At 40.9% G+C, this 25,365-nt stretch overlaps 1 protein-coding gene across 4 annotated transcripts in view; it reads right to left on the reverse strand.

Moving 5' to 3' along the window:
* The window catches only part of SH3KBP1 (SH3 domain containing kinase binding protein 1), a 155,255-nt gene that overhangs the window by 103,885 nt on the left and 26,005 nt on the right, over positions 1-25,365 (reverse strand). For 3 of the 4 annotated variants that reach the window (XM_081199444.1, XM_081199445.1, XM_081199443.1), the window contains exon 2: positions 21,252-21,409. In XM_081199444.1, coding sequence (XP_081055570.1) covers positions 21,252-21,409 — 158 coding nt within the window. The remainder of the gene's footprint in view (positions 1-21,251; positions 21,410-25,365) is intronic. The other variant, XM_081199446.1, reaches the window with a different exon arrangement.

Raw genomic sequence — 25,365 nt, forward strand, 5'->3', positions numbered from 1 at the left:
CCAATAGCAAATTTATAGCTACGGCAGAACAATTGATTTCAGTAGAACATACAGCTCTAAAAATTGCTGAACATACAAAACAGTAATAATTTTAAATAATTTTAAATGAACCTACACTTCTGAACTAAAGCAAATTGAAATCTTACAAGTCTTAAGAGTCCACCTAAAGAAAATGATATTACATTATGATTTTATTACATGGGAGTCAGTGGGGTGTAGACCCAGGTTTAAATCCACACATAGGCCCTAAAGCTCTTGAACCAGCCACTGATACTCAGTCTCACCTGCCTCGCAAGGCTGTTGTGAAGGTAAAAGGTGGGGGAACTGTGTCCACCCCCTTGAGCTCCTTGGAGGAAGGGCAGGAGATAAATGTAATAAATCAATCAATCAATCATGTGAATGACATTTGGAAACCTGACTGTCACGGGTAATGATTTCCTGTTACTTCAAGAACAAAGGCCCCCCTACCCCGACCAGAGAAGAATGGCAAACCAAGTTGATGGACTATGCCAAAATGGCAAAATTAACTAGGAAGCTCAGAAATCAAGAAGACAAGAACTTTAAAAAGGAATGGGAAAAGTTCATAATTTATTCACGAGACCACTGTAAACATTAGCAGGATTTAAACCACACTTGTAAAGTAATGGAAAGTATGGATAAAAAATTGGATAAGTATTGATAGGACCCATGGAAGGGATGGGGGGAAGTCAGGAGATTCAGAGCAATCTTGATATTTGGATTCGGAACTGTTTTTGTTGTATGTTTATACTTTTTAAAATCAAATAAAAAAATTATACAAAAAAGAAAAGAACAAAGACCCTCAAATAAGAGCCATGTTGGTAATTTTAATGTTCACATGCATGAACTTGCTCCAAAATACACATTGCCTTACTTTTGGAAATGAAGTACATTAATTCATCTTAAATTATGGAAAACTACTGGAAAAAAAGCAATGACAACACTACAGGTGTATGTGGAATCAAAAATGCAACCTATTGCAAGGAAGTAGTAAAACTTCAAAGTTAATGATGCATTAAGTTCATTTTTACCTGACTATTCAATTTTAGCCCTATTAGGAAACTACTCTGTTCTTGGTTCTGTCTTATTTTGAACACTGATAACAAAACGAAGAATTGTACAGTGGTGCCTCGCAAGATGAAATTAATCCGTTCCGCGAGTCTCTTCGTCTAGCGGTTTTTTCGTCTTGCGAAGCAACCCTATTAGCGGATTAGCGCTATTAGCGGCTATTAAAGGCTTAGCGGCTAAAAGGCTATTAGCGGCTTAGCGGCTTAGAAAAAGGGGGGGAGCGAAAAAAATCGGAACACTCGCAAGACGTTTTCGTCTTGCAAAGCAAGCCCATAGGGAAATTCGTCTTGCGAAGTGCATCGAAAAACGGAAAACCCTTTCGTCTAGCGGGTTTTTCGTCTTGCGAGGCATTCGTCTTGCGGGGCACCACTGTACTAGGGTTTCACCTTAAAATTTAGCTAGGCATATTGTAGAATGCTTAATGGTATAAAAACCAATGATGACTGCTACAGATTCGGCTCAGCTGATAAAATGTTGTTAGCTTTCTTGGACATTTTATGGAAAGGCAAGGTATAAATGTTTTAAACAAGCTACCAAGCCTCCTCTTCTATCCAGGGTAGCTTTTAACAGAAGTTTTCCCTCCAGACCATGTAACTGCAAGCGTCAAGACAGATTAGAGGAAAACATCTTCCCAAACGAAAGACTGTACAGTAGCTTGAAACACTTGAATCTAATTCCTTTAAAAAAATTTAAGTAATAGGCTTTTGAAATAACGTCTTGGGGAAAGCCGTATTCAGGCACCCTGAAATCCCTCAAGCAATGAGGGAGAAAAAGACCAAGTGTACAAGCTCTGTCACCATTACCCTTCTGCCCTTGGAGAGCAAATAGCTGCAGTGAGGCACCTGCTCTGACTATGGAAGATCAGGGTTCAATACTGCATATGGCATCCACAAGAGGCTAACTGGCTCTCTATTTCGTAAGTTATCCCTCCACCTTGTGGAAGGCAACAAGGATGGCAAGGGGCTTGGAGCCATAGCTGTCAACTTACAGATTTGAAAATAAGGGACCAGCAGCCAAAATAAGGGATTTTCCGGGCACAGGTATGTTCAACTTCTGAACCCCTCTGAGCCAAAGGCAGAAAGCCCAGCCAGCAGCCAAACGAAACCCCAAGTGGTGGTTCCCACAGTGCAGCAACCCGGCAAAGGGGATGCAGCAAGGAAAACCACCGTCACCTCTCCGCTGGGAAGCGCTGAGCAAAAGTGAGTCCCCAGGCAACGTGGCTGATTTCATCGACACAAGGCATGCAAGCTCCACCCCCCAGTCGTTCTTAGACTCCTTATTGGGTGAGCAACGCAGCCAAGCAACACAGTTGGAGCCTCCCTCCTCCCTGGCCGGCAGGGAGGGAGGGAGATGAGCTGCTTCCTTTGAAACCCAGGAAATTTAAGGGACATCATCAATAAGGGACAGCAGTGGGACACGGCGCTGGGATAAGGGAGTTTCCCGCCAAATAAGGGACGGTTGACAGCTATGCTTGGAGCTAGTGTACTCAACCTTCTTCTCCAGCTCATGAAGGATTTAGAATGCCTGAACGGGTCAAATGTAGTTGGCAGATGCAGCTTTAAAACAATGCTGTTATACTAAGCCATGCACATATCCCAAGCAAGTTCTACATCTGTATCTCATAAGCCACAGAGGAGCTAATGATCAAAGCGCAGCCTTGGTTTCATCCTCACTTCCATGCCTGCCTCTTTTCCCTCTCAGAGATTTCCCATTTCTTCACTTGCTTGCTTCCCACTCCCTGCTCTCTCCTAGAGCACACAATGCCATACATCTTTGCCCATATATTCAAAATATAAGTCCTCAGTTAACAAGCGGTAGGTGTAAGGCCATGAACTCAGCTACCTCCCTATCAAGAGCAAGAAATTGAAGGTAGAAAACAATGACATCTCCCATCAGCAAAGCTTCAACCATAGCTATAAACAGGCAGGGTGAGGTTAAGGACACAATGTAGAAAAACAATGGGGAAAACTTTAAAACAAGGAAAAATGAAAAGGAACAAAACAGAATTTTCAAACCAGGGGATTCTATTAATTTCCTCTTCATCAGTAGTTTTATGAAAAAAATTAGGTCAATATATGAATCCTTTGTGGCATGAGCCACATGAGGATATACGGTATTTATCCTTTGTGGCATGACAGCAGTCAGACACACAAAACAGACAATGGTAAATACACACATAACTGGAAGTGTGGGCAGAGGAAACCCTTGATATAATGCTGGCTGCAAATTCTGCAGGATACTATCACTCCATTGGCTTTTCACCCCATAAACAACAGCTTAAGAGTAGGCTTAAGAATTCGTTCCAATATTTTGTTTGTTCAGGTGTTTCAACACATTCTTCTTCTTCTTACAAAATGCCTAATGTATCAAAACTAGCCACTACATTCTGGGAATCTGAGATTTCAAGTGTCAGGATGTAAATTTAAATATATAAGGGTCAATTGTTTTAAAGTCAAAATCTAAACCTTATTCAGTTGGTTTGATAAGTACTCATTAAACTCAACCCAAAGATGTAAGTGCCCACCTTCCCAATTCAGATGCCCTTGCCAATTAACATGCTTCATTCGCTATCCTTCTCCAAAACAATTTAACAAGCAGCACAAGATGCAGTGTTTTCTGAACTCATTTCCGCCCTGTAGAAACTTGTAGAGAGAGAGAAACAAGCAACAACATTCTGAAATCTAGTGCTTTCCTGCTAAAGACATGTGGCCCAACTTTGCTTTATTTGTGTAGAATGACTGGATCAGCTGAGAACATTACATGTACCATATCACTTGGGTAAAAGCTGTATGGCTATATTAACCATATGAAATTAATTGTGGATTCTGTTGGAGATGTGAAAGGAAGGAAGGATTTAATTAAAGGATATCTGGTTTAGTGTTTACTAGCTAGTCTAAACATGGGGCTGGAGAAAAACTACTGCATAGTTGTGCACTTCAGACTCCTCAGAAGCAATGCATAAACATAGAATTGGGAGGTACCACAAAAGTCATATAGTCCAACTGCCTGTAATGCAGGAAACTTTTTGCCCAATGTGGGGCTCGAACGCACGACTCTGAGAGTAAGTGTCTCATGCTCTCCAGACTGAGCCAGCATACACAGTTGTACCCTAGACTGCTACATTTGTTATGAAAATCCATATTAAACAGAGGATTATACTGTCACTACAGAGCACAGGCACAATGCGACTTACGTAAAGGCAACTTTAATGTAGTTTTCCCCACAGAAAAGAGCCCCAACAACTTATCAGTATTTGCAATGATATGCAGATCGCTTAATTGGGTTTTAAAGTGCAGGTCAGAATTCTGTCTGCTCATTGATCAAAGGTAAAATTAACAGCTTTCACTGTCTTAGACTTTCAGCTTATCCCAATTCAGAAATCCCTTCCTACTGCTTTCCACAAATCTCAGCCTGCATTATGTTTCTACCCTATGTTGTATGTAAATCTTATAGAAATTACTCTTCTAAGGTGCAACTGGAAGGAATTTTTTTATTTTGATTCTGAAAAGAAAGTTCACTAAATTAAGGTGCAAACAAAGAAAGTTCACAATCAAAACCGCATATTTTAGAATTATCTGATATCACATCAAGCAGGATCCTAAATGCCAAACAGCAATTTTCTGCTTATGTAGCAGAGCTTTGTGGCCTCCCCATTCCCTATTACAATCTTATGTAATATCCACCACCCCCCCAAAAAAGTCCATAATAAAATATAGGGCAACTTTCAGCAACTGCATCTGACAAAAGGTTTTTGGCTTTGCACTGTACTACCTAGCACCTGCTGGACTTGGAGGACTACAGTGTATTCCAGAGCTTTCCAAACTTTTCATGTTGGTGACACACTTTTTAGACGTGCATCATTTTGCAACACAGTAATTCAGTTTTACTAGCAAACCAGAGGTTAAACTAACCCCTTTCCAGCCCCTGGAGAAGCGTGGGGAACATTCACGCGACACAACTACACACTGCAGCTGACACACTAACGTGTCGTGACACACAGTTTTGAAAGCTCTGGTCCATTCCATTACGCTACTTTTGCCTTCCTGAGAACAGAACTGGAGGTCACTTAATACTAGCTTTAACTGTAGGTCTCTTAGTAGTAGATTTAACTGTAGTAGCTTTAACTGTCCGGTCTCTTAGTGGGCATTCTTGCTTTGCAAATTTAGATTGTAGCAATTCATTGTGGGGATTCCAGGTGAAAACATCAAGAAGCAGATAGTGTAAGACTGAAGTCAACCCATACTTGCTCTGCGGTCTACCCAAAACATTTATATATATAAATAAGGTCAGAGGAATACTAGATTGTGTATATAGAATCATAAACTAATGCAAAAGTGCTGGCAATCTTTTACATTTATACACTTACATTTTCTGCAAAACAGAAAAAACAGTGATGTTATCTATTACCATATCATCCTTACCTTTGTTTGTTTGTAATCATTTTCCTCCATAGGCAATTCATAATAACTATATTTTCTCATCTTACCATATACTTTGCAGTTACCGTATGGGAAAATGCTTGTGGAACATTTCCTTAATGATATGGTGCAACATGTGTTTAAACTCAGATGTCGCTATGCTTTCAATAAAGGAGCAAAAGTCCTGCTTGCTGGGAACACAGTGGCGTAACAAGCAGAAGTCACTGCACAATGGAAAAATACCAGAATCTACCCACTCTCCCTCTCCATAAATCTTTGCTCTCCAGTAATCCAAATGTGTCTGCAGGTTCACAACTGCTCCACAAAGCAGAAACAAAAAAGGCCAAAAAGTGCTATTGCATGTCAAAAACTTCATGTTAACCAATGCATTAAGTGTTATTCATTGCCAATTTGCATATACAGGTAACTTGCATGCTACTCGGGAATTTGATTCCGGGGGGCCACACATAAATGCAAAACTGCCTAAAGCCAAGAACTGCCAGAACTGCCCTCCCCCAAGATGGAGGGCTGCTTATTGGGTTCTGTAAAAGTCATAGGAGCTTCGTAGGGCCTTCCCACAACCTTCCCAGAGCCTAGTAAGCAAATCGCTTCAGTTATCCAGCTTTGGGAACGTGGTGAGAGAGCTCTGGTAGTGTCTCAAAGCTGCAGTTGCTTAAGTGAAAGCAGTATAAGATGCACTTTAACTTTTCCACAGGGTCCATGTTTACTCGGGTATAGATTATGGGACTAAGTAGTAAACAATGGCTTGGAATTATGACCAGGCCTCCTCCTCGACTAAGGTGGAGAGGCAGAGGGACCTTTGTCCCCATAAGTCCAGACCCAGCAGTCCAGAATGTTAAGAGTACAAGCACGGATTAGCTTTTGGATCATGCGCTCCCTTGTTGACCTTCCAATCATGTGTGGCTATTTTATTTCCAGTTCTGGTTTTTTTAAAGAAAACCACAAATTGCTGCTTCATACAAATAGGTAAGCTATGGTTTGTACTTGCTGCCCGGCACATCAGGATTTGCTTCTGGTTTGCAGGCAAGTGTTCACACTTTTGGACAACGTAATTATTGGGGGGGGGGGGGAGGAGAAGCATCTATGTGGGAGAAGAAGGTGACGCAAAAGTGGGCTGGAAGAACATTATTCAGAATGTGTATTAATTGAAAATCTTTATTAGGCTCTGGACTAAGCATTTTAATAAGGGGAAACCATAAAAATCTCCCTTATCTGCCCCCACTGAACTCAAGTTTGGTTCTCAGGGGATGAGAATGACTTCAAGGGGGAAGCGTTAGTTTCCTTCTGGTTCTTGTGCTAAGCATTGTACTGATATGAATGAAGGCGTTTCAAACAAAAGCTGGGGTTTTTAGTTCAATCGGTTATGTTTCTGGCTCCGTTTCAGATAAAAGCTTACTCGCAATTGTAGCAAATACTTCATGATAGTCAGCAGCCAGCAAGACTAAGTGCTTTTCAAAAGTATATTAATGAAACACATTTATTGGACTCAAGATACATAGAAGAAAGGTATTTAAGAGGTTTTGCTTTGCCAGACCTGAGATTGTACTACGAGGCATCATGCCTTTGTTGGATAAAAGATTGGGTAAAATTGGTGAATAAGGAGTTACTCGATTTAGAGGGCTTCGACAACAGGTTTGGCTGGCATGCCTACCTATGGTGTGAGAAATGGAAAGTACATAAGGGATTCAAAAATCATATTTTTAGAGGTCCACTTATTGAAACATGGGAAAGGTACAAAAATATATTAGAACCTAAAGTTCCGCACTGGCTCTCACCCCTTGAAGTGATGAGTGTCAAAAAAATTAATATGAGAAGCAATTGGGCATCATATGGTCAACTGATAATGAAAGAAGACGGGAAATGGAAACTAAAACCATACGAGCAAGTTAAGGGGCATGTGTATGATTGGCTACATCACTTCCAAGTTAATGAAATGTTTAGAAAAGAGGTTAAGGACAGAGGGTATGCAGATAAAGACTCAAAATTCCAAATGGAAATTATAGATAATGATGTGAAAATAATATCCAAAATGTATAAGATGCTCCTAGACTGGAACTTGGGAGACGAGGAAGTTAAAACAGTAATGATTAGATGGGCTAGAGATGTGGGTCATACCATACAATTTGAGGACTGGGAGAAATTATGGAAGGAGGGTCTGGATTTCACGGCATGTATAACGGTAAAAGAAAATGTCATGAAGATGTTTTACAGGTGGTACATAACACCTGTGAAGCTATCGAAAATGTACAAAGTTGCCGGCAAATGTTGGAAATGTGAAGAGAAGGAGGGCTCCTTCTACCACATGTGGTGGGAGTGTGGGAGAGTGAGAGAATTTTGGGAAAAAATATATGGTGAGTTAAAGAAGGTGTTAAAGTATACGTTTACAAAAAAACCTGAAATCTTTCTGTTAGGAATGCTAGGGGATGAAATAAAAAAGAAAGACCATAAATTTGTATACTATGCAGTCACAGCAGCAAGGATAATCCTTGCCCAGAAGTGGAAAAAGCAGGAAGTGCCTACAACTGAGGAGTGGAGATTAAAGCTATTGGACTACGCGGACTTGGATAGATTGACGGGGAAGATCAGACATTTAAAAGAACAAAAGTTTATCAAGGAATGGGGAAAATATGTAGATTACCTGGAACATATTAGTGATGGTCAAATAACGCTAAGGGGATTTAGAGAAGCACTGTGAAAAACTAAGTTATTGTTTAAAGAAAATAGGAGAGGAGAAATGTATAATGACAATACAAACTAGGAAATGTGTTACTTTAACTATTACCACGAAAGATTTACGGACAAGCTGAAGGAAGTCTAGAAAAAGGAAACAATGTTAAACTCCAAGTGAAAGATTACTTAATGTGTATTATTCTTTCTTTTTTTCTTTTTTTCCCTCTTTTTATGCTGTAGTTATTTTCTTTCTTTTTTTCTTTTTCTTTTTCTTTTTTTCCTGAAAAACTAATAAATATTTAAATGGAAAAAAAAGAAGAAAGGTATTTAAGAACTCTTGAGTGTTTTCTTTGTGATTCAAAAAGAACTGAGAATTCCAAGACAACAATGCCCATTTACACCACAAAGAACTCATAACCCACCTACTTTCAGCAGCCAGAAACACCATAACCAGACACTGGAGAGACCTATCAGGAGTAAGCATGGACCACTGGTACCAAATAGTATGGGAAACAGCCCTACTAGAAAAATTAACTAATAAACTGAAACTGACACGGGGACAAACAGAAGAAGACACCTTCACCCCGGTATGGCTCCCCTTTATCACATACACAGCCCAACAGGACAATGACAATAATCCACCAACAGCATACAAATCAATATGGCTAACCTGATCCAAAACACCCACCCACCTCACTCACGAAAACAAAGATCACCACAGCCAATCACAAACAAACAATCACACCCTAGGCCAACCCCAACCTCTCTCACCACCAAAGAAACACAAGTGAACAACACAAGCAACGCTGACACCAAACTCTACATACATTAAGCATAATAGAAACACCGCCACCCGACCCCACCCCCATCCATCTCCACCCCCCTTTCTTTTTTTTTTTCTTCTCCCCCTAATGCCTCAACAAATGAAACGGATTTGTAAAAATGTTACATGGGGGGGGGGGAATACGAGGCATTACACTTACTGCTGTAAAACAAGAAAATCCTTAATAAAATATTTTTCTAAAAAAAGTACTGAGAATCCCATATCAAGTTGCAGGAGAGAAGCACCTGTGACAGCATTGCCACCATTCACGACTTGCTATACTCTCATTTATTTTTATTTGTTTGTGTGTGTGTGTGTGTGTGTTTCTACAATATACTAGTTTTCAGCGCTTGAATCAGATTATATACCAGAGTGCAATAAATCCAACTGCAATGATGAATTTAAGTCATTTTAAAATTTAAACTAACCTATTGTTAGTGCTATTGTTATAAGCTGGGGAGGGGGGCAAATTCCCAAAAGTTCTCCAATTTAATAAATGCTTGGAGCCAGACCTTGGAATTATCAAAGTGCTAAAATATAGGTGAGACCCATTCTCTGGGACCAGGAAGCCACTTGTCAGAGGGGCCATCAGGAAGCGATTAAGCTAACAAGAGACAGGGAGAGAAGCGATCAGCTTAGCTAAGCCTGTGTGCCAGCCAGCAACTGGCTGGGTAGTTTGGAAGGCAATGGGGAAACTGCCAAGGTTCTGAGCATGATGTCACAGGGAAAATGCGGCAGCAGCCATTAGAACTAGCTGGGAAGCAGGAGCAATGGGATGGTGCTTAGGATGGCTCTGTCTGCAATGCTGGGCTGCTATGAAGAGCAAGCTGCTCTTGAGATGACAATGGTTTAAGAGCTGTACCCCCTTTCATCTAAGGTAAAGCTAAAGGGACCCCGACCAGTAGGTCCAGTCGTGACCGACTCTGGGGTTGCGGTGCTCATCTCGCTTTATTGGCCGAGGGAGCCAGGATACAGTTTCCGGGTCATGTAGCCAGCATGACTAAGCTGCTTCTGGCGAACCAGAGCAGCGCACAGAAACGCCGTTTACCTTCCTGCCGGAGCGGTACCTATTTATCTACTTGCACTTTGACGTGCTTTCAAACTGCTAGGTTGGCAGGAGCAGGGACCAAGCAACGGGAGCTCACCCCGTCACGGGGTTTCGAACCGCCGACCTTCTGATCGGCAAGTCCTAGGCTCTGTGGTTTAACCTACAGTGCCACCCGCGTCCCTTTCATCTAAACTCAGGTGTAAATATGTGTAATTAAACCATACTTCTTAAAGACACTACAGCCTCCACCACAACCTGATTCTCAACAAAAACACGCCCCTGGGTGAGAGCTGAGCCAGTGAAGATGCTGAAATGACAGCATAGTAATTGAGAACAGTGTTCATCTGCAGATGAAGAAATGTGGGCATGGGATCACAGCAGCAGACTCTGCAATACAGCTAGTCATGAATCACACTGTGTAGAGCTACTGCCGCACCTGCTAGACTTATTCTAGCTAGTCCCAGGGTGGGAAATCTTTTTCAGACCATGGGCTACCTTTCCCACCTGGGCAACCTTCTGGGAACTACATGCTGGGGTGGACAGAGACCATCCCAGGTGGCAAAACTGGGCAAAGTAACCCATGCACATTTACCTTTGTATGGTAGGCTGGTTACTCTACATATACACGTCTCTATCTTACATCCAGGCAACCAAAATGCATTCCAGCCAGGCAAAAACAATCAAGGAGCATATGAAGTAAGGCTGGTGAGGGATGTGACCTGGGGAGAGTCCCAAGGGCCAGGTACAAGAAGACTGGAGGGCTGCATTTGACCTCTCACCTAGTCCATGGATAGCTAATGTCAGCAATTTGCAGACAGGGCTGAAGAACATTCCCACCTCCCCACCACCACTACCACAAAATAACCAACCAATATTTAAATAACAGCATCTTGACACACACAACAACAGCACATTCATTCTCCCTTCCTTTCAACTTTATTCATTTCCTCACTAGAACAGTAGTTTCTTCAACATCTGCTACTATATGTTGGCAGAAAGATATGCATTTCCTTCCACATCTTTACAGTGACAATGTGGAAGCCAACAAGCTGTTTCTGCACCAAGCAGCAACAGAGCCTGCCTGATAATCATGTACTCAGGAAAACACAGTACTTCCGGCTATAAAACGATTGTTCCAAACAAAAGTGAACATTAGATGATAAAGGAGATATATATATATATATTCAGAATAAAGTTTAAAATGTAGTTTCTTCCTAGTTCATGCCAATATCTAATTCATTAGATTAATGTTTTCTGTTTATATAAAAAAAAATCTTAATCAGAGTTATCAGAGGTACATGAGGGTGGAAGGAGTTTGCTATATGGAATCTGAATTGAAGGTCTATTTTTATTTTAGTCTGCCTGACACATTCCTGGTTTAAGTGTTCACATGTTTGTCCAACAAATTATACATAGAAAGCACTCTTGGCCTGGGGAGTATATACTTCTGACATTATTGTTAAAGAGAATTATCTGAAAGAGATTTGGGGTTGTAAATATTTAAACATACCCAAGAGAGAGCTGCTGGTTGGATAACATAGCACAAATGAATTGCTTTAATGGGGCCACATTATAACATTCCTTTCAAACCAATACACATTAGTAAGGTTTTGGTCCCCGAGAAAAAAAGGATGACTTACTCCAATGGGGAAAAGAAATAGAGCAGACACCCCCACTTAGAAAGGCCTCATTCAGTAAAAGAAGAAGTAGTTCTATTTGCACAGCTTTACATAAATGACAAAAGGAGAAGCTTAGTCTTTTGAATTTGATCAACTTGGCAGCCAAATTATTCTAATCATTCTAAAGAGGCATCTAAAGCTCTGCAAGGATTATAATTTTTATGTCTATCATTCCGGTTCTTTCAATCAAATGTTTTTCTTTCAATTATGACCTTGTTCCTATGGAAACTATTGAGGCTTTTGTTACAGTAGAAAGGGTCTTATAAAAGTTAATAATCATTAGCATTAGAGACTGTAAAATATAAACTGAATGCACATAGTTTATACTGAGGGGTGCTCATTCAGGGCTCCACTACCACAAGGTGTGCCTTTTCCAATAAAGTGCTTGAGACATCATTGAAGAAATTAAAACGAAGGGTTCAGACAAAATGAAAGAGAAAACAGAGCTGGCATTACAAGACAACCATTAAACAAGCAACTATTAAGAAGCTGGCAGGTTTTGTTTTTCCTGTTAGGTGACAACAAAAAAGAGCCAGGTACCTGTTGGTGTTTGACACATGACATTCTGATAGCTGGATTGTTGATCTGCCACCAAAAAAAAAGAACATTCTCAGAAAAGGGGGGGGGGAGACCCTAAATCACACAGAAAGGAGTATTCCAGAAACTTTTGGAACAGTAAGATTATACTAGAAATGCCAGGCACTAGTCAATGTAGAAGACTGAAAGAGCTATGGAGCACATAGCTGTCTTTTATAAATGAGAAGGAAGGTACCAGCTGGGCTCTCAATGACCAATCACGATCTCTATAAAAGAGGCTCTTCATTCTCTTATGAGCAATTAGTGCAGTGCTACAATGCAGCTGCTGATTTAAAGAGCAGAGTGTGATGACAAGATGGCTGTAAGCCCACAATCACAGTTAGACGCTTCAAACACTAAAGGTTCGCAGCATTTTCATTCATCTGGGCCTTTCTTTCATTACTAAAAAGCAACTCCTGTGCAGTGATGTCCTCAGTGGATGCAGTGGAGTGTATTACTTAAAAACAAAAAACAATTCAAACACAACTATTAGAGATTGCTGCCATTTAGATAAAATAGTTATTTATTTATTTATTTAGTTTACCTTTACCCAAATTTAGAACACCTGCATTTAATTCATCTTCAACATGTGCTCAATTCTGGCACAATTTGTCACATGACTACAGTGTAGACATTTTTATGTAATGATGCACCAGACACTTGGTAGTATTAAAATATTCCAGAGCTCAAATAAAAATGTGACCTTGCTTTGCACGTAGGGGTGTGAAAGCAAAACAGATTTTCCAGTCTGAAGTGTGTTGAATTTCCGACCCCATCCCTGATGTCTAATGAATGAATAAGCATGGGGGGGGAAAACAATTTTGGAATTAATCTTATACAAAATAACCACCACCATCAATTAAAACAGTAATGAATGAAATAACTTTTAAGAGAAAACATTATGATTATTGTCCCTTTTCATCCAAGTTATTTGAACTATTGATGGGCAGAATAATATTCTGAGATTAAAGCTAAAACCAGCAAATGTAATGATATTCCCAAGCACTGCCCAGTTTGTAAATTAATCAGATGATTAAAGTATATTTCCACACGTTGTATGGGCTAGCGCCACTGTTGCATATTCTTTTTTGAAACTGAGACAACTACAACTTTTTCCAGAGTGGCATAAACATTTCTCATTTACTGGGCTGAAGATACCCCTGTTCTTCAGATATGATCCTATTAAGCATTCACGTTTGCAACTGACGTCTCTTCTGCTTCTCAGACAAGCTGAAAATATGACTCACAGGTAATCCCAGCCCTCTTTGGTTTACATGGCATTGGCAAAGTTGGCACGTGAAATACAGAAGGGAGTAAAAGCACACAGGACCCTCATCTGCAACCTCACAAACCATGGTTTATGATAGACAACTGCCTAAACATGGACTCTGCATCACAAGAGATGTCAAGTGTCACCACTTCCTCAGCCTGTTCTTTTATCAGGGATATCTTATACAAGCACAAAAACTGTTTTAGCTACCAAGACTACATTGATTCTGTAAACAGAGCAGACATACTGCTTCCCAAAGTACAAACTACATATAGCTGAGCTAAATTGCGACCACACTGTCCAAATGTTTTTCAGCACTACTGCTGAACAATCTGACTCAGTCCTGAAACTACATTTCCTGTGTGACAACATACTTGGCTCCACTTTGCAGATAAATTTTCATACAGTTTTCTGAGACATGCCACATGTGCAGCTAGTCTATACAACTATTTCATAACAGGTCGGCATTCTCTCTGTAGCAAAGAACTTGCTACATATCTGAGCAGAAACACAGGCAGATATTGTGGCACCTCTTTACTTGTAGAAGCAGCAGCCTAAAGAGGAACTCACTGAATAAAATCTAGACAATGTCCTAAATAAAGAAATAAATGTGTTTTGCCCTGGGGAAGCTGAACCCTGCTTTGTGAAGATGATGTGTGGTTGTAGTCACTTTGTAGATAAATGTTGGCCCTTCGGGATAGGGCAGGTCTAAAATAAAGAAAGCAACAAATTCTTTTCTCCTTTTTTGAAATGCATTGCAAAATGCATTCCGGCAGCATTCCAAGCAAAGGCAAAGATAAAACCAACAAGCCCCAAGGAAATGCATATTTTGCCTCAATGGAGAAAGCCAAGAATAGAATGGATCTAAAGGGAAGTATCTGCCTTTCCTTTTCCCACATCCCCCAATCCCAAGAGAACTGCATATGTAAATTGTGCATCCAAAAAACAGAATCAAAACATTAAAAACCAAGCTGAGCTTCCAACCAGATTCTAAAACTTTTATCTAATGGCATTACTGAAACAGACTAAATAATATTTAAGTGCATTTAAGCTAAGGGAAATAAAGTATTTATTGTCAGTCCCAAGTTATTATTAATACATTGTTGCATTGCCATTCAATCAATCTTTAGACAATGACAAAGCTGATTTTTTTATTCCATTAGGGCTTAAGCTGAAATTCAGCAAAATTTAAATGCTTCTTTCTATACCATGTAAACAATATTGACCACTTATCTGCTTTACATTCACTCTCTTCCATTTCCTATTTATGCACATTGACATCATATCAAAGAAAGAAAAATGTTTATATATAAATATTATATATATAGATATAGATATACACATACACTCCTGTGGAAAGAATAATGCAAACCATAAGAGGATTTAAGGGCAATAATCAATCAGAAACATTTTCTCTTCCTAGTCATAGTGTGACATTCAGAACTTTCATCAGCATCCAGCCCACTTAATATAACTCACCAACAGTGGAACACTCAGAAAGAAGTTCCACTGTGTTCAATAGAGTTTACTCCCAAGCAATTGCATTTGAAGACTGTGGATCTATTAGTTTTTATTGCTGTGTAGGTGTAAATAAAAGTGAGGACAACACCTGCAGTGCATTACCCTGAAAGAATTTGTTAGATTTGTTTTATACTTTCAGGTATATTACATTTAAGTGTCTTCTCAGTCTGTCTTCCAGCCCACCAGGCTTCACTATACCCTTTTTAAGAGCAGCTTCTTGGATCGAGATCTCACATTGTAATTTCCAAATTCCAAAATGCCAAACATTACTGTGTGATAGGAATTTTGAGGTCTTAGATATATGTTAAATGTTCATAAGTGTACCAAGCAGGTACATAGATCAGCACAGGAAGACCTACCTGAAACCATTTTTGATTCCTAAACTGACCAAATGTTTTCTATGCAAGATCAAAGGAAAATGGAAAAGCCTCCCCATTGTCTTTTCCTTCACAAATCCTGTCTTAAGGGCACATTTAAGATATGAAAAGGGTGTGAGCCTGTGACCTGGCTCAGGAACTAAGTATTTATCATTACAAAAGACAGGCCAGGCTCCCCAGGGTATCCAATCAAGTGACCATTAAACAGGTAACCTGTCAGATGAGATAAACAATGCACTCAGATTTCTGCTGTAGACCTCATTTTCTGTGATGTATCTGGGGGGTGGTCTTAGGTTACACCCCTTCTGTGATGTATGTATGATGTATGGAGGGGTGGTCTTGAGCTCCAGGGCAGGGAACTTAAAATGTCTATATAAGGGCAGGCACACCTCTGTTCTGGGTTCCTCCTCCCTCCTGCGTGTAGTGAGTGAGGACCCTGCTGCAACAGATCAATAAAGATCAAGCTTACTAGCTGCTTTGCTTCTCAATATTCTCTGGTTGGCCTCTGTTATTTTCTCCTACCAATAGGGAACCTATGTAAGGACTCTATATAGGCTCTTGGATACCCCATGGGGGGGGGGAGGGCAGATTTTTGTTTACAACAACTGATAGCTGAACACACTTCAGAGACCTTTCAAATTAGTCATAAAGGGAAGAGATGCAACTTATTTCACCTACAGCAGAAACCAATATTTTACCCTGCCTTAGTCACAATAGCTAACTGATGTTTAACCTCTGGCAATTTACTTTTTATGCTACCCACCCAACTGAACTGTGGAGAGATCTGGATGCTTGCACTTTCTTTCCAATTACAGACAACCTCAGAGAAGAGCCATTACTGATATTAACTTGCAAAAGGACAAGGCACCAACTCCCAAGGTGTGCATTTGTTGAGAAAAAGAGTGAATACTATGCTTTACAATAACAGGTTTGCTACACTGGTATCAAACAGGATGAAATGGCAAGTGTCAGCCAACCCACTGTTAAGAAGCTCTATATTTGTGTGTGGTAATAACTATGCAATTAGAAAGGGCCACCTACAATTAAAGTCTTTAATTCTATGTGCATTTCATGAATCCCTCTGGTAATTTTGGTGTGTGTATCACTGTACACAACAGAAAAGCTTTATGGGAAAAGAGGTCTCTCTTGCTTTCTTGACCAAAAGAGATGCAGCTGCTCAGCTCCACTCATTTAGTCCGCTGGCAAGGAAACATAACTAAATACCTTTCAGTTTTGCTAACTTATGCAGTGGGTTTAAATGGAAGTTCAATGGTTTATTTAGACATCTGCCACTACTGCCAAGAAACTGACAATATTATTGGTACGAATGCCATGATTCACAGCACACTAACCACCTGCAGCCACATCTGCAAAAATGTTGCCAGTATTGTGCATCAACCAGCGGAAGCAGCTGAGATCCTGCAGCACATTCATTCGGTAGCTCAGAAGGTGCATCTGGTGAGGCTGTCACCCTACTCTGCAGGCTGTTTGAAGGTGAGAGAACATTCAGAGAGAAATAAGGTCACTGATGGAACATACATTTTACCAGCTATCCACGATCGTATCAGATACATATGCAAACGCAATTTAAAATCAACAAGTACTGGTTTGTCACCTCCGTTTCCTGCTTTATATTTCTCCGCATAAACTATCAGCGAAATCTTCCCATCTCTGCAGCTGCATAGTCAAATACAATTGTTAGAGGGGGAAAAACACTTGAATGAGGAGTGCAACTTCTTCTATCTATCTATCTATCTATCTATCTATCTATCTATCTATCTATCATCTTTGTAACAAAAACAAACTGCCCCAACATGTATTAGCACTTATTGAAAAGACTATTATCCTCAAATATTACAAAACTTTTATTTGCTTATTCAGCACAAGCTTATTAAAGGGCAACTACATGATAAACTTAATTCTCTCCCCATGTACATTTCAAAAGCTTACTTCTTCCTCTTTTGTCTACTGGAAATTGTCTCAAGGATATTTTAGAAATGTAGGCCTGACCACTCAATTCTGAGCCTTCTTCCTTACCACATTTTCACTTTTTGGCTTGTCAATATTCAAATTAAAGACTTAAGAATAAAATGCAGAAGCTACTATTTCCTTAGTGTTAGTTCACAAGACGGTTATCTACAGAGCACAGCATCCAAAAGAGACCATTTTCAATAGCATAATTCAGTATCTTCCTGTAAAATCATTGCTATGCAGCTGAATTATGGCTAACTTAGTAGTGTCCCCCGCCCCCCACGTTAATCCCCCAACACCACTACACCATCTTAACAACAAACAAGTAAATCCTAAAAGAGAAAGTTGGAAAATTAAATAGCCTACATCTGTTTTCAGTCACTCAGAGTTAGATTAGAATCTAGTATTATGTGCATACATGTATCTGTGCTGTTTCCATTACTCTTCCTTTTTAAATCTGCCAGCACACAACAAAGCTCAATCTTCAGTTTGGTAAATGAAAAGGTTTCTAGCTATGTGGAATTCTTATATATTTATTTGCTAAAAGATTACTGCCACCTTAAAATTAAAAAAAAATCTCTAGGCCAGTTTAAATAAAAACAACAACAATGCAATTTTCAATAAAGTTTTCCCACACAACATAAAAATGCAACAATTTCACAAGCCACAGAGATCCAGGACAATCAAGGCAGCAGGGAACACACATCACACAACAAAGTGATCACCACATCATGAAGCCATAGCTCTCAACTTTCAGATTTGAAAATAAGGGATCAGCAGCCTCGAAAATAAGGGATCAGCAGCCTCACCTGTCCCGGGGACAGTCTATGGGATATCTAACAATCTGGGATAGCAGCGGGAAGCAGCGGGAAACGGCGCTGGAATAAAGGAATTTCCAGCAAAAAAAGGGAAGGTTGACAGCTATGCATGAAGCAGCCAGGATGGCCATGGGCCAAGAAAACATATAGTAGGCTGCACAGCGGCAAGCATCTTCTTCATATCCCAGGCATCAACAAAGGAAATGGGTCCCACAAAGGACAGCATAGTGCATCATATACTTCAACACTGTATCAGTGGAAGCACTCAAGTCCGCATGGAGGCAGGCAATGTTGTCCTCAAAGTGCCTTGCAAAATCATCATGGAGACTATGCTGATCTCTTGCTTCTATAAAGTTCTTGAAGTATTTACCATTTGCTGCAGCCCTCCAGAAAGCCATGCCCCTCCCCAGTCTTTAAGGCAGCCCTCACCAACCCAATGCCTTTTGTTGTGTTTTGCACTAGAATACTCATCAGGTCCGGCCAGCACTGTGCTCATGGAAGTTATACTCAAAAGTATCCAGAACATTAGTGGGATGCTTTTCTAGTGGGATTCTCACAGAACACATTCCAGATTTTCAGATATACTTTCAATCCTCCATATAAAGCACTTTGGAGCAGTATTTGGAAAAATAAAAGGCACCATGACTTTGGTGCTAGCATACACAGGAAACATTTAATATGCTACCAGTTACTCCAAAGCTGTTCAGGTTCACATATTGCAAACGTGATTGCAAACAACTCACAAACTAACTGCTGCATGTTACTTTTTAAGAAAAAAAATATTTACTGAATTTATAAACAGCAGTTCCACTTAAGTGTTCCAAAAATTGTTTATCTACACAGCACTCTCCATTTCCGATGAAGCTATTCTTTGATCAGGTACACACATTTGCTCGTTACTTGATGAGTGCACCTATCAAGCAGTGGCTTGCATTTCTGCATGAGCCACCAAAGTACTTTCACATGACCTCAATAAAATGCAATTCAATGGACTTTGTCTACACTTTCAGCTGTCAGTCCTCAGGTTATGCACATGTCTCCAAATACTAAGTTACTCCTTTCCTAGAATTTCAAACTGCATTGCTGACAAATAGTAACCCAAAGATTCAAGTTAAAATAGCCAGCCTCTCTGCCTCCTATCCTGTTTCTTATTGTAGTTATCAGTGGAGAAAATGAGTAGAAAGAACACAGCAAGTACAAATGGCTTCAGACAGGCTAGATGCCTATGCCATTTCTAAGGCAACAAAAGTACTTGCACTTATTAATGAACTGGGCCAATTTGCTTGGTCTTCTCAGATTTACTGCAAACCTTCCAAGCCCATTTAGATGCCATTTCTCCTTTCAACACTGATCTAACACTATTTGTTTGCAAGTCATCTTGCAATATAAGAAGCACAATGTTAAAACCAGTGAAAACAGTCATGATGCAGCAACGTTCTGTATTTATTCGGTTTACAAAATCTCTGTATTGCTTTTCAATGAATACTTAGAGAGCAGTGCACAACATGGTAATTAAAACAGGATTAAAATTAAAGCACAATCTATGTAAATTAATTCCCTGAAAACAAGCTGAAAAGCGGGGTAAGGTGATGTTTCACAAATAAGCAAAACAAGAGGGAGCTAAACAGGCAGCTGGTGAAAAGGCATTTGAAAGCCCTGACGCAGCTTCTAGGGCCCTGCTTCTTGAAGAAACAAATCTGGCCTCGGAATAAGTTGGAACTAAGAACCGGGTGGCATTGTGGGTTAAACCACAGAGCATAGGACTTGCTGATCAGAAGGTTGGCAGTTCGAATCCCTGTGACAGGGTGAGCTCCCGTTGCTCAGTCGCTGCTCCTGCCAACCTAGCAGTTCGAAAGCACGTCAAAGTGCAAGTAGATAAATAGGTACCGCTCTGGCGGGAAGGTAAATGGTGTTTCCGTGCACTGCTCTGGTTCGCCAGAAGCGGCTTAGTCATGCTGGCCACATGAGCTGTACACCGGCTCCCTCGGCCAGTAAAGCGAGATGAGCACCGCAACCCCAGAGTCGGCCCTTTACAGAGGGGTCCCTTTACCTTTAAGAACCGGGTCTCTCTGAATGATTTTACACCTTACAGAAGTATCCGGAGCCTAGGACTGAACTGGGTCCAGAAAACACAGTGGTTACCAATGTAATTTTTCAATACCAGTATACCATGACCATTCTGACTTAAATTCCAAGCTAAGTCACAGTGGTATATTTTACCAACCGCAGCTTCCAAACCATCTTCACAGACAAACCCAGAAAAAGTGCACTGCAACACTCCTACATAAAGGTTGTCATGAAAGAGAGTGGTCAGGTTTCTAGCTCTCAGGCACGGCTGCACCTGGCACACCACTGAAACTGGATCATAGCTGTCACCTGAAAATTCAGGAATAAAGCTGGGTATGACAAGTACCTCCAAGCTGTAAACAAGTTATTTTAGGAACAGCATAACCCCATCCCAAGCAGGCCTTTCCCCTTTCAATTATTCAACAGCTGCCCTTACTTTCACTTTGGTTGGACTGAACATATTTCACCATGGGTAAAGGCCAAATTAGATGTTATGCACAGATGCATATAACCTCCTTACCCTTAAGGGGCGGAAATCGAAACAGCCTGGGGAGGCTGCTACTGGGTGCTTAGTCCCTTTCCTACAGACATTTTTTTCTGCTCAAAATCCAACACAAACTCACTCAAGGGGCTTATTGTTTCTTCAAAAATAGCTGGAGGTGTGCAATTCTGGGGTGAGAATGGGGAAGAGCCAGTGGAAATGGATGGTAGGAATGTTGCTCCCATCTGCCTTTAACATCTACTATGACCTTTTGAATTGTCTTTTATGACAACTGGTCTTGTATAAACGTCAAAAGTATTTTGGAGATACACACATACACATCACCAAGATAGCAAACTTGCATTGAAAGAAGAGAATACAAGCCAGCAACACAAGAACAGTAACAGTTTTCACTTTGTACTCACTCTTACAAAGTTGTCAGGGAACAAACCTCTTCTGCCTTTAAGCTGTCCTTCCCACCAACCTCCATCCTCTTTCCTGATATTGGTGATTATGTCACCGACAGTGATTGTCAGCTCATCATCATGCTGAGCCTTGTAGTCAAACTCCACTATCGCCTCCACTGGAAAGGGAAAAACATAGCCATATGTTACAGAATTTAAACAAAAACGCCCAAAAACACAATTTAAGAAAGCTCAGCAAATATATTTTTGTAGCTCTGCAGATTTAATGAACCACAATTTTAAAATGTGCAGCAATTTCACCAGCAGCATTTAATGAGCGAACAGCTTGAAAAATAAACTTAGGAACCAACACTAAATGTTATGATCAACTATATATATCAGAGAGAGAGATAGAGATCTCATTAAAAAAAATCCTGGGTGTAATCAGCTATCATTAATAGCATGCATACAATTTATACATGCATACAATTTAATCTAAGTAAAGCTTATCAAGTTATAGAAAAGTGCTAAAGTATACTTAGAACATTAGAGATCTAAACAAAACAGAACCCAAATCATAGAATAGAATCACAGAGTTGGAATAGACCACAAGGGCCATCGAGTCCAACCCCCTGCCAAGCAGGAAACACCATCAGAGCACTCCTGACATATGGTTGTCAAGCCTCTGCTTAAAGACCTCCAAAGTAGGAGACTCCACCACACTCCTTGGCAGCAAATTCCACTGTCGAACAGCTCTTACTGTCAGGAAGTTCTTCCTAATGTTTAGGTGGAATCTTCTTTCTTGTAGTTTGGATCCATTGCTCTGTGTCCGCTTCTCTGGAGCAGCAGAAAACAACCTTTCTCCCTCCTCTATATGACATCCTTTTATATATTTGAACATGGCTATCATATCACCCCTTAACCTCCTCTTCTCCAGGCTAAACATGCCCAGATCCCTTAGCCGTTCCTCATAAGGCATCGTTTCCAGGCCTTTGACCATTTTGGTTGCCCTCCTCTGGACACGTTCCAGTTTGTCAGTGTCCTTCTTGAACTGTGGTGCCCAGTTCAAGAGTCAGTTACCAGAGTATCTCAGAAATATTTCATATATGTTAACCACTGATCTACAGTGGATAACATTACAGTGGTACCTCTGGTTACGTACTTAATTCGTTCTGGAGGTCCGTCCTTAACCTGAAACTGTTCTTAACCTGAAGCACCACTTTAGCTAATGGGGCCTCCCGCTGTTGCCATGCCGCTGCGGCGTGATTTCTGTTCTCATCCTGAAGCAAAGTTCTTAACCCGAGGTGCTATTTCTGGGTTAGTGGAGTCTGTAACCTGAAGTGTATGTAACCTGAAGCGTATGTAATCCGAAGTACCACTAAAGCAGGCAGGTAAAAAATATACCAGATCATATGCTCACTAATTTAAAAAAATAAATTTAAAAACATTTTATGCCCTCACAGTGGCTGATAAATACTATAGCCACAATAAAACAAGATTGGTATAGTCCCTCAATCACGGATCTCAACAGTTTCCCTTATTTTAGCTCAAACCAGGCATGGCCAAACTTGGCCCTCCAGCTATTTTGGGACTATAATTCCCATCATCCCTGACCACGGGTCCTGTTAGCTAGGGATAATGGAAGTTGTAGTCCCAAAACAGCTAGAGGGCCAAGTTTGGCCATGCCTGGCTTAGACCATACTGTAATCACATTTTGCCTTGCATGGAACTGGTTTTCCTGTCACTCGTTTCTTTCTTTATATACTTCTGTTAATATATTTTTTCTAACACAAAATGGAAAGACCAAACCTTTGGCAATCCCACTAGTGGCGTATTCTATGTTTTTCAACATCAGACCATGGGTAGTCAATTGAATATTTAAGAGGTAATGAAAACGCTTCCATGTTCCAGAATGAGATTTGGAGTATTGTTTGTATGCTGTTTGGAGTGGCGTTTTCCCCACAGGTGCAATTCTTAGTTGTTGTCACCATTGATACAAACATCTTGGCAAATAACCATCCCAGTAGTACTATCCTGTTCAAGCAGTCAGGCTGTCAGAATCCCAAACAGCTGCATTTAGAAATCCCAGACTCTTTCGGAGTAGAAACATCCCCAGGACACATTCCTTCAGCATATTTACAACTTAAGAGGTTGAAAGGAGCAAGTAAAGAAATACCAGCAAGCATCAGCTTTCAATGCATATCATTTCTGCCTGTGCTGTAAGTGAGTGCTGGGGTTGTCAGGGAAACAAGCAGCTGAAACAGTCAGGGTAATGTTGACCAATGCAGTTATTAAGAGCATAAAACATTAGATGGCCACACCTATATATTGCAGCAATCTATTTCCCCCTAATATGAGAAGGGGACCACTGCTTCTTGAAAGCATTTCATAGGGTGCTAAATAGCAATGAGACTACTGTCAACGTGCTGGTACTGGTGTACAAAGCCCTATACAGCTTGGGACCAGAATCATAGCTGTCAACTTACAGATTTGAAAATAACGGATCAGCAGCCTCAAAAATAAGGGACCAGCAGCCAAAATAAGGGATTTTAGTCAACCAGCTGAAATACAAAGTTAAAAGGGACCAGATAATTTTGGAGAGCAGCGCCGGTTTTTAGCCCTTCGTTTCCAGAGGTTGCTGCTCAAGACACCAGCTAATGAAACACTGCAATTAAATAACTACAAGCAGCAACCACTTTTCGCGCAAAACGAAGTCCAAGCTATGAAGGTGCTGCTGCAGTTCTGTATCTTTTCTCTCATGCTCCATCTGCAGCTCTCAGTTCCATCAGGCGGGGCGGGAGGAAGGGGGGGGAATAGCGCCCGAAGTAAACTCGCAGATCAGACCATCTATGCTAGTCTACCACTACAAATCTATGGGAGAAGCGTTTGCGGTCCTTCCTCCGCTTTCCCCCTCTATGGTTAGCCCTTGGAACACCTGCCCACGCCTCCGCCTCCTCCTCCTCTCTCTGAACTGCTTTTTCTATGGTTGCCCTCGCTCTCCTCTCAAGGCTTCTCAGCAATTCATAGGCCATGTCAGGCTGCCCATCTCATCTGGGTCCTTCTATGGTGCAGCCGCAGTACGGCCTAGCGGGAGCGGCAGCGACGGCGGCAACAGGCAAAGGGGAGACCCCAGGCAGAGACGCTCAGTTTGGCGGCCACGAGGAGGATGGTGGCGGAAGGGCCCGAGGCTCCTGCCAGTCCCGACAGGGAGGGGCTCCCGGGGGCCGAGGCTGGTGAGAGGAGGCCAGAGGGGGGCGGGCCGGGCAGCCAAGCAACACAGTTGGAGCCTCCCTGGCCGGCAGGGAGGGAGGAAGAGGAGCTGCTTCCTTTGAAACCCGGGAAATTTAAGAGACATCATCAATAAGGGACAGTAGCGGGACATGGCGCTGGGATAAGGGAGTTTCCCGCCAACTAAGGGATGGTTGACAGCGATGACCAAAATACCTAAAAGATAATCTCCTACATACCCAACCAATCACTCTGTTCTGAAGGAGAGGGCATCCTGCAAATATCAGGAAGGCCATTCCACACTATGTCAGAATTGGGCATTGAGTGTGATGTCACCTAACCTTTAGAACATCCTCCCATTACCTATTAGACAGACACCTTCCCTACTGTCTGTTCAGCATCTGCTAAATATGTTCCTCTTTCAACAAGCTTTCTAAAATCCTTGTCCCAGTTGGTATCTGTCTTGAATTTGAATTCAGCTGACTGGAGCAGCCCAGCCAGATGGGTGGGGTATTATTATTATTATTATTATTATTATTATTATTATTATTATTTGCTGTTGCTGTTTTAAATTGATTTTGTATTTGTAATTGTTTTTTAATTTATTTATTTTATATACCCAAGGGCTTTGTTTTATAAACGTCATGATATTGTACATCGCTTCAGGATGCTTCACAGGAAGCAATTAATAAATAAGATTATCAACAACAACGTATCTTAAACGAGTTTGCTCCTGATAGACCCAGAATAACCAATTATCATGTTATTGGCAGTTGTTTAGAAACAGAGAGTTATATATCAAGCATCCAGAAGGATAAACACTCCTGGACACTATAGGTCATTTCATCTTATTAAGTTTGCGACTTAACAGCCTCTCTCACTGCTACCTCGAATCTGCACAGACATA

Source organism: Podarcis bocagei, assembly GCF_964188305.1.
Source record: "Podarcis bocagei genome assembly, chromosome: 6".
Classification (NCBI taxonomy): Eukaryota; Metazoa; Chordata; class Lepidosauria; order Squamata; family Lacertidae; genus Podarcis; species Podarcis bocagei.